Genomic DNA, 17154 nt, shown 5'->3' on the forward strand with positions numbered 1-17154 from the left:
AGCAAGTAGAATTAATTTTTATTTTATTATTATTTTTTGACTTCAAATTAACTATGTCTAGCTAAGTAATCCCTCTAGGATTTGCGATGAAGCTAGATCATGAATAGAAGCCTGCTTTATTGAATCTTTCTTTTTGAGCTTTTAATTTTTAGAATCCTTTTTCCTTCATCTCTCTCGCCAAGAGACTTGATGGGCTATCGTTGGGTCAGAATCCCTTTATAGTCCATACTTAATTCGGTGCAAGAGTGGATGATTGGTAGAAGGCTTAAAATTTTCTAAATCATTTCTTCTCTTTTCTTATGAAAATCTTGATGGATTATAGTCGGGTCAGAATCCCTTCATAGCCTATGCTTAGACAACATAAGAGAAGAGAAAAAAAGAAGAGTCTCTTAATTAAGATAAAAATAAAATACTTGATGGATCATAGTTGAGTTAAATCTTTTCATGATCTATACTTGTTCATGTTTTACATCTTGATCAAGGGATATTATAAGAGAAATCATAGGAAGGCTCTCTAATTTATTGATCTAGTAGATTCAAGAGCCCTAGATCTTTTAGATAATTTATCTTTATAATTAATTAGTTTACTGCTTTGGTAGTTCGTAATTCAACAAACAATCTCTTCTCTATTTCTCTAAAGCTCGTCTAAGCAAGTATTTAAATATAATTTAAAATCTAATTCCTCATGGGATCGACTCGTACTCGTCGGATGTGCTACATTGCACACCGTGTGCTTGCGGTAAATTTAAGACACATCAATCGGGTTCCTCAGCCGGTGTGGAAGTAGAAGCCCGACCCTTCTTCGATGGTCGGAAAGGTCCAGCCTCGGATGCTGCTCTCTTTCTGACAGTGTGTTGATGGATGTCGATGCTCGACACTCGCGCCCTTGGCTACATGGCTGCAATCAAAATGATGAAGTCAGTACAATTCAAAAACAAACAAAAAAAATAAAAATGAAAGTGACCGACTATACCTAAGTTGGTGATCGAACTGAGGTCGACATCGTAGAGAGCCTGTTCAGTCATAAGCTCCCTCTGCGGCAGGACCGTCATATCCTTCAACCGATGGAAGTCTTCCCAATCGTCGATCTTCACCCGACTGTTATCATTGGAGCCAGTTCTTGGATCGCCACAACAAGAAGGAAAGCCCCAAGGAAGTGAAGAAGAGGCGAAAAAGAATTGATTCTTCCATCCATGGATGGATGATGGAAGATCAATAATGAAAGAGAGGCCCTTTTGGGAGTTGAAGAACCACCAACCCTTGACTTTTGGATGAGGTCGGAGGACAAAAAAGATACGAAAGAGGGAAAGACGAGGTTCGATCGGTAGTAACCGACATAACAAAGCAAAGCTGATCATTAGTCAGACCGAATTCGATGCCAGCTGGGCAAGACAAAGACCATAGTAGTCCAAAATATTTTGGACGAACTTCGAAATAGAAAACTGAAGATCCGCCTTAAGGTCTTCAACATAAAAGGCCACCTGGCCCGAAGGAGGGGCGTTCACCCGACCGTCGGCATCAGGTGTGAAAAGTTGATATTACTCTGGGATGCGATATTGCTCTTGGAGCCGCTCAACATTCGGTTCAAAAAGTGAAAAAGCCTCCACTTTCGGACCTGACGGAGAATCATCAACCAAATTCTCCGACTGATCATCCCGAGAGAAAGAACCCCTAGCCATTAGAGAGAAGAACTAAAGAAAATGAAGAAAATCAGAAAGGATGACATAAGAAAGACAAAAGGACTTAATCTAAAATTCAAAGAAGAAGAAGAAAAGTTTTCAGATGCTGGGACAATCCTCCGACAAAGGTTCTATAGAGAAGACAAAATAAAAAGTAAAGGCTGGCTGAAAGCGACTCTATATATATAGGATCCTTCAACGGTCAGGATGAAAGCGATCAAATCGGAGTCTCATCAGATGACAACACATGGCAGCATCCTAACCGACCATTGATCGGACGGTTCAACGCACCTGCTCCTGATCGAGCCACGTCATCATTATCTGCGTGAACAGCTCTGATCTAATAACATTCAGACACGTGGTAAAGATCTACTAGTCAGAATCAATCATCCAACGTCGAATTATCTTCTCGAAACGACGTCTGATACTGACATTCGATATCGAATCATCCTATCAATATGACAGTCTAATGATGGTTCTGTACCCACCGAAATGACAAAATAGCCTACGCTCATATCTCGAAGAAACTAGCAGTCAAATCGGGGTTCGATATGACATGAGATGACTGCCTTTGTCCAACGTGACAAATCACGTGGTAATACACACGTCGGATCACCTTGGACTTAGAAGTGGAGGGCAACTGTTGGGGTAAGTCAATCGACCCCCAACTCAAGTTAACTAACTCTACATCGATCGACTGAGTACATTGTGCCGATCCACAATCGATCAATCAACTACTATCGACCAGCAACAAATGACATCAACTTCTGATTGAAGACTGTCAGCATATCAGAATTACCAGCTGATGGTCATTCGGATTTTTTACCGACTTACCACTACTGACCGACATAGTCGACCTATCTATCCAATACATCCTAATCATTGTAAATGGTTATCAATTACGTGTCATGATAATTAGTGAGAATCAACGATCCACTAACTCCACAATAATGGTCCGATAATTTAGTGCTGTAAAAAGTGGGATCACATACTCAACGGTTACATCAGAATCATCTATAAAAAGAGGGTAAGTGAACAGTATAGGTAAGACACTTCTGAATCAGAGCTCTGCTACTCTCGATATTCAAATCTACTGTTCATCAATTTTTTTTCTGACTTAAGCATTAGAGGGTCTCTGCTGGACACAACTTTGATCTGTGAGGATGTTGTTTTGCAGGTGCTCATCATCGACGACAGGCGACAGGGAGTTGGTCGATCATCCATGCTCTCCCTTCATTTTTATAAGATTATATGATTGGTTGGATCATTCTACAATCACTCTTGCTTTGATTTTTCTTTCGTCAAAAAAAAATAATGGATGAGTAACATTTGTTAGAGTTTTGGAGCGAAAACTCAAATTTTTTTTCCTCCAAAGTCCTCTAAAAATTTTGTCTTATCTTTAGTCTCACGTTAGAAAAGGATAAATACTTGTTTGTGTTTATAAATCATCTTTCCTTATCCATCTTTATTTGGGAGGCCTTAAGGGGATGTGGATTTTATATTTCACACATACGCGCTGGCCTGACATGGCGCGTGCATGATGATAGCAAAATATTTTAGTCTTCTTTATCATATTTTATCTTATGTTTTAATTTTATCATCTTTTATTTTATTTCTTAACCTATTTCTTTGTTAGCTGGCCGCTTTGCTTTTCTTCATGGTCAAACAGTCAAATGACCATTTATCATAGATGATCGTATTTTGTTTTGACCGAACATCTTCCTTCGTGATCTGCTGATTCAATGACCGTCTACAAATGCTTACTTGTAGTCTATAAAAGACCTCGAGTTCTAGCCTATAGGGTATCAAAAAATCTATGGTCTTTTTTTTTTCCGAGAGTCCAATATTCTCTATAAACTCTCTCTTTTCATCACTTTCTCTTTTTTTCGTTCATTACTGAGTATTGAGAGCTCTTTCTATGATTGTACTCTAAGAGATGGTAACCTGATCGTATCTTGAGGTAGAATTCCTAATAAATACTAATACGAGGGTCGAAAATTTATCTTAGAATAGTGATCATATGCTTTCGGATTTTATTTCTATTTTTGCATCATAAATTAATAAACCAATCCAACCAGACTCATCAAATTTCTTATTTTTATCCTTATTATATAGTTTAGATAAGTCTAAAGTTTGTCAAAATCTTTTATTTAAAACAGTTATCGTTTGGATAGAATATTCTTTACAAAAAGAACTCTCAATAACAACATTAGCTTAATTGATTCTTGAATCCTCCATCAAAACAAAATTTAAAGAAATTGAATTCGAGAGGTACACTATTTTGCAGGGGATTTCCTTTCCTAATGCCCATGTATTGATTAGCCTATATATTTACTTTGATGTTGGCTGCTTGTTACTTATTTGTCAAATCTAATTAGATAACATGGATCTATAGTATTTATTATCTTTTCTAAGCAAAACAGAAAGGAAACCCTCCACACCCCCCGTCCCCCAAAACCAAAAAGAAAGAAAAATCGTGTACGGTATTTTTTTATAGAGAATGATAACATGCACTAAAATTAGCTTTAGTAAATTGCCACTTAACTTTAATCATCCTTCCAATTCAGGTGGTACCTAATACCTCCTTAACCTTAATAATGTTAATTTTCTATTGATATAACAGTACTCTTTACACGATGATTTTAGTGTCACATGATCAAGTACCAAGGCAATGAGCATAATATTTAAATGATGGGCATAACATTTGTTAGATGCATAAAAGGCAGCTTAAACTATAGAAAATTAAATGATGAAGCTAACCAGCATAAATAATATTTGTCATCCCTCGGAACCTTCTAACTTGTCCCAATTCACTCTTCACTTTGGATTCAAAAGCCTGGATCAAATAATAAGGACTGATTAATACCTCATATTGTTTATATGTCTATCTTTTTTTTTTTTTTTCTATTCTCATGGTAAAAGAAGAAATAGTAATTTGCAGGTAGAATTTTTCTTTCCTGGAATATTATACTTGGAAGCTGATTTCTGAGAATGTCGTGATGCATAGGAAAGTGGTTTTAGCATGTATATTTGGTTAATCATGAAAAAATAACTTATTTTAAAGTACTTATATTTGATTGAGAATAATTTTTTTGAAAAATATATATAAAATACTTATTATATCTTTAATACAAAAAAAATCTTATCCTATTCTATACATTACCATTGTTTGTAAATAAAAAATTATAATATTTAAGAATATTTTTGACTGTAGATCATGTTGGAGGATGATTTAACACATTATGATGAAGAGAATATTCATTTCAGCTATAAATCTTTTGATGTCTTAAAAGGATATTTTTGGAGGAAAAAATTCTTCAATTTCTATTCATCAAAAAGCTAAAAATCTATACCTTATATGAATTTTTTTTCATAAAATATAAAAATTATATTTTTATGGGAATACTTTTTTTCAATCTCTTTTTTGAAACTTCAATCACTACAGTAAAAATGGTAAAAGGCGACGCTATAAAAAGTATTTTACGATGCTAATAGCGTCGGAAATAAGCTTACGACGCTTCAAAAAGCGTCGCGAAAGCGTCGCCTATGTAAGCGTGGAGACGAAAAACACCGATGCTTTTTAAAAGCGTCGTAATATTTTCTAACGATGCTTTAAAACGTCGTAAAATTAAATTTTATCGGTGCTTTTTAGCGTCGTTAATGACAACGCGTCCTCTACTCTACCAAGACGCTTTTTGAAGTATTAGCAGTTAAGTCACTAACGATGCTTATAAGCATCGTTAATCAGTCTATTAACGACGCTTATAAGCATCGTTAATTTTTTAACAGAAAAAAAAATATACAGATTATATATATATATATATAAAATACATACATTCCTGTACAAAATTATATCAATTACTCAAACATAAACCTGTACAATCACCACCATTCACACCAAAAGCAAACTTCAATAGCAAATTTAACCAAACCATAAGATATTATTTTATATAAATAAAAATAAAGTACTAATCGTCCATTATAATCAAGAGTTCAACCTAACTAAAAGCATACAGAAAATATAAGACTACAATAAAAATAAAATGATGTCAATCTGTAGGTGGATGGTCGTCGCTGTCTCCACATGACGTGCCACCATCTCGACGGGTGCCTGATGTGCCAGGAGCCTACAAGAAACATATGAAAAGCTTGATTTGCATATCTATAAATAAAAATATATAGATCATTAAATTAATATAAAAATATATATTTAATAATATGTGTTTATCTGAGATGGGCCATACATCTCTAATACGATGGTGGTAAACAAGTGCTTTCTTGAAATACATCCTTTAATAACTTGAGCAGCATGGTAAAACTCTTCCCAGACCATCCATTCAAATATTTTAAATAGAATAAATGTATAAAAAAAAATTTAAAAAAATTTCATACAACCCGGATATAATTCTTCATCTGCATCTTTCATTAAGATGTGATAACGAGCTGTCTCATCATTAGATATATGTATAGGCTCCTCAATATGCATACGTTCCGTATGCATACATCCATCAAATATCCCAATTGTTTCTTGTATACTACTGGATTCTTCTAAATTTTGAACACCAAGTCCAAAAGCATCTGTGATCAAACCCCTTATATCATCATCTCTTGCAGAATTGTCTTGTAGGCTAGTGGATCCAAAATGAGTCAGGGATTGGTTACATGATGATGGCAACATAGATTTCCCATAAAAAATTCAGTCAGTATAACCTCTTAAAAAATCATTCCATACCAAATATTCTTCAACAATTTGTGGATCTAAGGAAGAACTATTTACACATTTCCGACATGGACATAAAATTTTTTCATTCAAACTATTTTTCTCCATATCAAATTTAATGAAGTCATGAACTCCATCTAAATATTCTTTACTATTCCTTGGTTTATTTATCCAACTTTTATCCATTGTAGGATAAAAATGACCGAACTTGCAACTTATCTAAAAATAAAAAAAAATTATACAATCTATATTAATGCAATAAGTAAAAAATATCAGTCATTTTATAAAATTTAAAAAAATAACAGCTATTGTAGTTTATTATATAACTTGAAGACTCAAAAATACATCTAGATATGATATGGTTTACATAGTAAATGCTTGCTATCATCAACTAATAGGTAAAGAAGGTCCTATCCCATTCAGAAAATATATTAATTCTATAGATCAATTACAGTAATCAAATGATATGCAATAAGAGCCGAAAAAAATTTCAGCAGTATTTTTTCTTAGTTCTCCTGTATAGGAAGAACAAAAAAAAAATACCGTCCGAAATTTTTTTCGAACCCTCAGCATACCATTTGATTATTGTAATAACCTATAGAATTGCTCATATTTTTCAAACTGTCCATACTGGACAATCAATTAATCAATGTACATAATTTTTTTACCCGTATAAAAATAAATAAATGTATGGATACAATAGAATATGTACATTAATCAAAAGACGGATCTATGGTTCTATGCAATGTAATTTTTTTTAAAATTAATTTATAATTAGCATTGCCTGACATCTTTCATCGGTCTGAGCGCGTAGGGCTGGATGCCTTCGGCGCCAATTGGGACCAAAGACCCGAGCGCGCAAGGTCGAGACCCAAGTCTCGTGCATGTTAATTAAATATTGTACACTGTGTCATAAATTTTTAACAACTAAATTAAATAATTATTCGATGGCAACCAAATAACAAAAGAATCAACAAAATAAACCCTTAGGATTAGCATGCATCCTAACCAAGCCATTCAAAATTCTAATATACAATAAAACAAACAATCTCTTTCCCAAAGTTAGTTTAGTCATCAAAAGCTAAGGCATCACAATTAAATCTAAAAATAATTAATAAAAATAATTAAAATATTATCTAAATCTTCTAACTACTACGTATACTTCCAAATAATGCCATACACGAGAATAATCTTTCAATCTAAAAAACAAAACATTATTAGAAAAATGAATTACTTACAGTGGACAATAATACGAAAAAATACTGGATGATATTATTTTCATCAAATACATGTATTCAATAAAAAAATATGACAGTCAATAATTAATATATATTTTATCTATTTTAAATTATCTAAAATATATTTTAAAAAAATTTTAAATTATATACCATCAAAAAAATGTTGGTTAAACTTTAGCACCACCATGATGCAAGAAAACAAAGAAAAGTAAATGTTGAGATGGAGTTTTCAAGGGCATAAACCCTGCATATATGATGTTTTAACGTTTCCATTTACTGGATTCGAACAAACAAAAAATAAAATAAAATGCAAGTGGGAGAGAATAATCAGGGAATCCTGCTTGAGAGCCAGTTTGCAGTATGCGCTCTTGATTTCTTGATCCGTGGCATTGCAACCTACACTAAGAACCTCGTACAGGTCCCTCCTTCGCTGTGACTTCGTGACAGCATTCCCCTTCTTCTCCGACTTGGACGATGAGAATCTCAGCAACGGCATACTCTCTCTCTCTCTCCCCCAAGAAACTGAGCAAAGAAACCTAACCCTCAGCGACTCAGATCCCAGGCGACCCCTTGTCACCGATGATTCCCATTGGAGAGAACGGATCTGCTCATCATAGGAGTTTGCTGGAGTGACACTCTCGTCCGCCACTTGTGAGAGCACGAACGTGCCTCCTCGGGCTCGCATCCTAGTGTTAGTGTTGCCTCATCTAGCTCTACCACCCGTTGGCTCACGAAGACAACCCACCCAAAAAATGACAGGCTACAGTGAGAAAAAAATGAAAAAGATGACTTACCGACCGAACAGCGATCACCGATGATGAGTTGAACGGCGGAGATTTGACCGAAGGCAACGTGAGAAGTGGAAATTTCGATGGCTAGAGCTTATAATGCCAGAGATCGAGGAAAGAAGAGCAACAGCTTCATAGAAAAAAAAAAAGGATATATTTTATTTGATTTTTTTGATTAGAGAGTGTGCGGCGTGGATGGATGCAGCAGCAGAGGGGAGCGGCGGACGGCGGTGCTGCGTGGACGGCGGGTGCGGCACCGGCGGTGGAGAATCGACGGAGATGGGGGCCAGGAAAAGGAAGAATGGGTGGGAGGGGACGGCGGCAGATAGATTAGGGCACAGAAGAATGGGAGTCGGATTAAGCGAACCTAACGATGCCTTTTAGCGTCGTTAACTAATGACGCAAAAACGCGTCGGTATTTTCTTTATTTAATGATGCTTTTGTTAAAAGCGTCGGCGTTAACAATGCTGAAATTTTACGATGCTTTTAAACGTCGTTGAAAACATGATGCTTTTTAAAAGCGTCGGCAGGTCAGCGCAACCTGCCGACGCTTCCAAAAAGCATCGGCAAAAAATGATGGTTAATCTCTCTTTTTATTGTAATGAATCAAATTAAAAAAAAATTATATAAAAAATTATTTTTTATTGATCATATTTTTTATCGTCATTTTTTATGAACTAAATGAATCCTAAAAAAAAAAAAATACAAGACAACGCCAAAATTTAGGCCATCCAGGTCTTAAACCTACGACCTCTGTAAGATGCACTAACCAGCTGCGCTAATAGGCTGTGCACACCATTATTTTTTTAAAAAATTATAATGATATAAGATGCAGAAGAAAATAGCGAATTGCCACTTGAAAATTTTTTAAAAGATAAGTTCTTAGATAGAAAATGATGAATTACTGGTAGACATTAATCTATAAGCAAATATCAAATTATTTTTTTAGAAAATGATACTCATTTATGATTCCTAGACAATTTATACATGGATATAAGTATTAGAATGGCAACAATATAAGCAGATGTATATCAAATATTCAGTATATATATCAAATGTTTAAATATTTATTGGATATTTTAAAAATATATACCACCCATCTCGGACTCATCCTTGGGCAAATCAGCCAAGGATAGCCATATATGTATTGTCATGTATCAGAAATTAATACGATCTTTTATATAAAAGCAACAATAAGTAGATTATTTGTGTAAAATTCACTTAAACAAGTGAGCATCATTTACGGGCTTTAAAAGTATGTCAAGTTTGCCATATGGAATGTTCTCCACTTTGAAGAAGGAAAAATTAAATATTTTATTTTTTATAAAAAGAATAAGGGAGAGAAATCCACTCACATCATAATTAGTTATGTACAAAAAACTAATAATTTATAAGAAAATATGCATATTCTAGTGGTAATTCATAGAATTATGCAGGCCCATCATGTAAAGTGCAACATCATGAGAAATCTCCTGGGTTGCAGTTGGACATCGTTATCGCCACTTTTATGTTACAGCAGAGCTTGCCAATTGACCTCTTTAAATTCTAAGTCTTGCTTATTTATCTTGTCGCTAGTCACTTATTTATCAATCATCCAATCCAATTTTATTGATATATAAATTTTCTCTATATATAAATATAAAAAATTTATAAAAATCAAACATGTTGTTCTGTATGGCTTCCATTTTTTAAGAACCGGTCCAAATTTAGCTAGATCCTTGTTTTTGGGCTTAAGAAAGAATAAAAGATATTTTTATTTTTCCATAGGATTTGGGTTTGATAAAATTTGATTGATATAAAATCATATTTAAATAATTACGCAATCGACGAATCCTACAAAATTATATCCAATTCTATAGGAGTAACCTAACAAACCTTTATTTTGACATTACTTTTACCATTCCAACAAATGTCTACTCTCCATGAAATTCCAAAAGAAACACTAGTAGTAGCAAAGATCAGGAAGTATGAAACCAAAACAATATTTTCTTTTTTTCATGGCATTACCAACACTATCATCTTCTTCCAACTTTGAGATTTGCTTTAGTTCATTACAATTTAGGACTCCGAAATTACCTTTTTTGCGTCGATTTAGTCTTACATTAGGCTTAGGCTCATGTGATAATTTGTCTTTTGATGTGAATTGAAGTCAAAGTCCATACATAGCTGCGCATGTTTCTTCTGCTGACCTATTTTGTGCCTTGTGACATCTATAATAATAGTTAAGAAACAATATACAAAAAGGTACAGAAATAGTCCCATCATAATCAATAAATAAATAAATGGGTTGATGGATGGATAGATGCACGAATGAATGGATGCATGAGTACAACCAAAAGGTAGGTATGGATGCAGGCATGCCACGTCTGGCCACGCACCACAAAAAATTTGGCCACCCACATGACGGTCCACACACGGACGTTTGTGCTTTTTTTTTATTATTTTTTTAAATTTTTTTATTTATTTATGCTTATAGCCCCACATATTTGACCTTCCAAGTAACTTATTTGTAGACAAAGTTGGACCGGGAAGAGTTTATGCCAGCACATGGATTGGGAACCGTGTGCTCCCTGCTTGATACCTATCATCACATCAAAAAATTGACCGGGATTTTTTTTTTTTTGGTTTTCTAGAAAAAGTGATTGGGGGACTTTTAAGGATTTTTTTTGGTTGATGTAAATTATCAGAGTTTTTATTTTAAAAATATAAAGTGATTGCTCAGATGGCATCATCTTTTGTCTTTTTGGCTAAGAAAACGAGATTCAAATTCAAATAGTATTTGCTCTTATGTGGATTGTTGATTAGTAAAGCCCCCCCACAAGCTCTATTTGCTCTGCCTGAGAATTTAGACTCAGCATTTAAGAGAAGAACACCATAATGCACACCATGAAACAAGGGAAGAAGATGCAATTGGTAAACAAGAATAGACCAAGCCATTGGGACATCCCAGAACTCTCCTTTTACACATGGATTCTGGTCCAAGATACACCATGGTACCATGTTCTAAATAAGGAAGTCAAACCGACTTTTTTGTACCAACGGTTCACGACCAGAAAATTGCGATTACTTCTAAAAGTAACCAAAATCTAGGAGTAGAAAACACTAATACGTACCTGCCCATATGAACTCATCTGAAAAAAATAAATTCAAGTTGGCTATTTTTAAATTTGGGTTAGAAAACAGGTAAACCCAAAAACTATCATATTTTATGAATAGGCGGGAATGGTTAGCATTTTTTTTTTTTTTTTTTTGGATCCAAACCTGGTTCAACCCGTTCCAAATCTAACCCATTATCACCCCTTCTTAGCCCAAACCTGCCCAATTGCAAGAATCCATCCATTCGGGTTAAGTTATTTTTATATTTGGGTCAGAAACAGGATAATGTGAATTCAACTCATTTATAAATAAACGAATATGGGCTAGGATTTTTTTTTTTTTTTTTTTTTCCTTGACCCGAACCTACTCCGACTTGGCCTGGATCTAAGCTACCCTAGCCATTGCCACCCATGCCAAAATCTCATGATATGCTTATGAAAGAAACCATTTCTTGCCGTTTCTTGGGAGAGTCCATTGTTTTACCTTTTATTAGTCTATTAAAGTTCTCTATTAGCATTATATAGCCAAGTACATATACTAATTATTATTTATGAGGTTTAGATGATGTGCTGTACTTACTTAAGCAACTAAACAACTTCAAGATGGACCCCAATTGCTACCGCTTGACAATAATTCTATAGTCCAATATGGGTTGGGAAGTAGGGCACACATGGATCATTAATTAGCCAATTCAAAGTCCAGGCGGTAGCTACAAGAGTAATTAGGTCAACTCTCAGGAATCACGAGAAAAATGAAGCTGCAAAATCTACAGAATACATGAATATATATGGATAGGTTTCTTTTGCCACCTGCAGAAGAGAATTTAGAAGAGTAATCTTTAAGTATTTATATGTAAATTAGCCGCAAAAAGAGGTGTCCTTGGATCTTTGACTAATTGTTCGACATTCTTATTTTATTCTCTTCAAGCTAAGGATGAAATGTTTTATAACAAATCTTTTTGCATCGGATCAGCCACCCAATGCCGAATCAAATTTATATGCTTCCACCTTTTTTTTTAATAAAAAAAGATATATATAATGGTTCATCTCTTGCATCCTCTTTAAAAATATGTTATAATATTTTTAAATTTATAACTTACTATATTATCATCGAAGAGCTGAATATGTCCTTTTATTTTTTTTTTTGAGATTAATCCATGATACAATTCGATCCATGAGCAATGTACTTGCAATAACGTTACAATATGAAAAAAAAAATAACAAAAAAAAATATTAAAATCAGAAACATATTTGATGAAGAAAAAACTATGGGCCATTGCAAAATCTGACTGACAGAATTAACTAACATATTAAGTGCACAACGAAATTAGCGGTGATCACTATATCAGTGACCTATAACCGTAAATCTTTAATGAACCTCTGCTACCAACAACCATAGATATACTTATAGTGCAATAAATGCCTTCAAAATCCTCTCTTGACTCCTCTCTTGCTTATTTTGACCAATCATCCAACCATATCTCTCAACTTCATTGCAATGTTAGTTTGCTCAATTTTTTGGATCCACCGTCATGGTGGTAGTCCGATGGAATGGATTTTTATCTTCCAATCAAGTGATTCAAATTTGAATTACGGTGGATATCATGATTTTGATTAAATATTAAGATAATAATAAATGAAAGTAAATTATTTCTATTGATCTGGACGTGATTTTGATTAAATACTGATATAATAACGAAGGGAAGTGAATTATCGTGAGGAGTTATTTTTGATGGTCTCCTTTTGTAAATCAGAAATTAAAAAAAATAAAAAATAAAAATAAACATAAAAAAACCTGGTTCCTTCCCATCACCTCAAAAGACTAATAAATGAACCCAACTTGATCTTTAACTACCCTCTCTCTCCCATACCAATCCAACCAACAATTGAAAAAAAAAGAAAAGAAAAAGAACAACAACCATCCCTTTATAAGCCACCCACATCCGAACACGTATGAAATCTGAATCCAAGGACCCACAGCCTCGTCCTTTCCGTCCCATTCCTTCCTCCACCCTTCCTTTGCTTCGGCCATCTTTTGTTTTATTAATCGCTCCATTGACTTGGGCCTCTAAAATGGTTCACGTGGACTCCTATATTTCCACATTGGAAGGCTCCTTCTTGCCTCTGCCCTTCCCCTTCCTTTGTTTGTCAAGTAGCATGATGACCTTTCTAGCTTCCTCTCCTCTTCCTCCATAATCTCCTTTTCCTCTTCCTCAACCACCCCCCGCCCCCGCCCCCCCACAAGACTCCCCTTTCCATGGATCCCTCCGACGCGCCGAGGCCCTCGCCGCGCCGCGAGCTCCAAGGCCCGCGGCCCACTCCCCTCAAAGTCCGCAAAGATTCCTACAAGATCAAGAAGCCCCCGCCAGGCCCCTCCCAGCCGGCGGCCGCCGCGCTGCCGCCCCAACACCGCAATCCGGTCATCATCTACACCGTCTCGCCCAAGATCATCCACACCAAACCCAGCGACTTCATGACCCTCGTCCAACGCCTTACCGGGCCGGACTCCTCCGCCGGGCCATCCACCGATGCCTCCCTCCCGTCGCCGTCGTCCTACGGCGGCGGCGCGCTCTCCCCCGCCGCCCGCCTTGCCACCTTCGAGAAGTCGGCCCAGTCGTCGGACGGCGACCGGCCACGGAGCTCCGGCGTCGATGTCCAGGAGCACTTCGACGTGGACGTTGGTGGGCCGTTCTTGGACCGGCCCGGTTCCTTCCCGGGGATACTGTCACCGATGCCGGCGTCCCTCCCGCCGATATCGCCCAACTTCTTCTCGCCGATTTCGTCGTTCGACACGAATTCTTTGAGCTTCTTGCAAGAACTGAGCCCAGTGTTTTCAGGCAACAAGGGCTTCTTGGATGGCGGTCCCAGTCCCAACTACTACTTATCAACTCCCACCGTCCCTTCTCCAGGTTCCTGCTGGGATCTCCTCAGCCAGTTCCAAGATTTCTAGTTCAAGAGGAGAGGAAAAATTGGGATTGGAATCAAAGGAGGAAGGTGGATGGAAAGAAGAGGTGGTCAAGTTGAGAAATACATTCATGGTGGGCCATGTGATTGCTACTCCTCCAGCAGCGGACGGCCAACCTTTGGCTTCTAATTTCTTATCTCTCTCTTTTACTAAACGCATGGGTAAACATTGCTGCAGCTTCGCATGCGCCTGGACTTCAGAGTGCATCCGATTTGATTGCCCGACAACCATTGAATGAGACTTGGATGGTGGCTGGTCTAAGTGAAAGAGAGGCTTGTTATCGTTGTATCTATTTATTTATTCTTTTTTCTCGACAGACACTCTTGTTGCAATTTGCAAATTATACAAAGAAGATATATTATGTCATCCTAGATACTGTCACGCCTCCGACCCGAGATTCGTGGATCGAAGATCACGGCAACCGTCGCATACTTATGAAGAACTCTCTCCATAAGCATGCAAGGCATCTCATCACGATATCAATGCATCGCAGCGAAAAAAATTCAAATAATTATTATTCAACTGTAATTCAAGTAATTAAATCAAATGTCTTACATCCAATAAAATTTTTACTAAAACAATAAATCTAAGTTCAATGAAGTTGACAATGCTAAATCTCGCCTCTAAAGCTCTGTCCCAATATTTCTTCCCACGCTCGAAATTAATTATCTGAATCTGAAAAATAGAAGGAAAAGTAATGAGCTAGACAGCCCAGTAAGTAACAAATATCTCAACTAGATAATTCAGATATTATATAATTTTCAAGAACAATGCTGCAAATAACATAAAAATATATTTCATGCTGATTTAATGCAAATCTAATATTTTCAAAAATTCACACATAATATAATCATAAATCCGATTCGATTCAAAACACTCATAACTCAACAGCCTCGACTATGACCAACGTTTAATCCCCATTGGCGGGGTCCACAGAATACCAGCGCACAACCCCCATTGGCAGGGTCCAGAAATACCAGCGCACAACCCCCACTGGCAGGGTCCACAAATACCAGCGCACAACCCCCACTGGCAGGGTCCACAAAGTACCAACGTATAATCCCCATTGGCGGGGCCCACTGAAACATAGTTAGGCTGAGAGCATAAATCCGATCTATATCAAAATACTTAGTACCACAATATGTCATAATCTTTCACCAAACATGTGCATAAATCGATATACCATAACATTTCAAAAACACTTTTCTTTCAAAACATAATTTCATAAATCATGCATAATTTCAGAGAATAATTATTTATTTTCAGAATAAATATGAAATATCTCGAGGAGATGATTCATTACTTACCTTTCACGGAGTACTGAACGAATGGATCAACTAACTTCTAGTAGATTCTTCCGCGCCTATTATCCAAAATTATATTTTTACATTAATTTAATTCAAAATTAAATCTAACAAATCCCAAAATTAAAATCTCGCTTAAAATCAGACTCGTCTCTAAACTCGATCAGAATCATTAGATGAAGCCTTCCCCTATGCTAATCTTAAAAGGATAACTTTAGAGAGAGAAATCCATCAAGAGAGAGAAAAACAAGCTAGAGAGAGAAAATTCTAGAGAGAGAAAGTAGAGAGAGAAAGTCCAATTCCAGAGAGAGAAAATCAGGGTTCAGACAGAAAGAAGAGAGAGAAACTCTCTCTCTCATCAATTTCAATTTTTTTATTTATTTATTTATTTATTTATTTACTTACTTATATATATATATACATATATATATTTATTTATTTATTTAGTTTTATTATTATTATTTTTTTCTTCTTTTCTTTTTCTTCTTTTTTTTTTCTTTCCTTTTCTTTTTTTTTCTTTTTCTTTTTCTTCTTTTTCTTCTTTTCTTTTTCTTTTTCTTTTCTTTTTCTTCTTCTTCTTCTTCTTCTTTTTCCTTGGTTCCTTCCAGGCCGAACAGGGGACGGTGGGGGTTCTCCGGCCTTGACCGGCCGTTCGGGCCACGGCCGCCGCGGCGGAGGCCGGCGGCCGACGGGAATCACTCCCCCGGTCACGGAGGAGGGTGGCTGGCGATCAATCCCGATCGCCGGCGTCGGAAAAATCAAGAAAAATAGATCAAAAACAGAGTCTTTTTCTCCGACCAGAAATCGGCGACTTTCGTCGCCGGCAGCCGCGCACAAATGTACGGGAAGGAAGGAGAAGAAAGAGGGGAGGAAGAGGAAAACTTACCTCAGCCTCCGGAGACCTCGTCGGCGGCAATCACGGCGAGAAATCAAAGGGTGTCCGCAGCCTTCGATCGAGAAAAACGGAGAGAAAGAGAGAGGGAGGAGGTCGATCTTCGGTCTCAAGGGGAAGGGGTCTTCTTATAGAGCACCCTAGGACTCCGAGGGGTCCTAGGAGTCCTAATTTTCATGGATTTCGCCGGAGAAGAAGACTCCTACCGGGAGTCTTCTTCCCGGTTGCTCTGTTTTTTTTTTTTTTTTTTTTCTTGTTTTGGGCTATAACATTCTTCACCCCTAAAAAAAAATTTCGTCCTCAAAATTTTTCATACCTGTCATCATTGTATTGGAAGCCTGTGGATTCTGTTGAGTAAGCGCATAAACTCTTCCCTGGGTTTTTGAAATCTGTCCGCCACCCTTATGTTGTCCCTCATGAGTTCTTTGGCCAACTTGATTTTCAGTATTTAGCGGGCAGCTAGCAATTTTATG

General features: G+C 36.5%; 1 protein-coding gene across 1 annotated transcript; it reads left to right on the forward strand.

Annotated features, from left to right (window-relative positions):
• Positions 1–13509: 13509 nt before the first annotated feature.
• LOC105052054 (protein MKS1) lies at positions 13510–14851 on the forward strand. Its single transcript, XM_029266734.2, has one exon. It carries the CDS (start codon positions 13778–13780, stop codon positions 14468–14470), a length of 693 nt encoding a protein of 230 aa, XP_029122567.1. The 5' UTR covers positions 13510–13777; the 3' UTR covers positions 14471–14851.
• Positions 14852–17154: the final 2303 nt, after the last annotated feature.

This window comes from Elaeis guineensis, chromosome 9 (assembly GCF_000442705.2).
Source record: "Elaeis guineensis isolate ETL-2024a chromosome 9, EG11, whole genome shotgun sequence".
NCBI lineage: Eukaryota > Viridiplantae > Streptophyta > Magnoliopsida > Arecales > Arecaceae > Elaeis > Elaeis guineensis.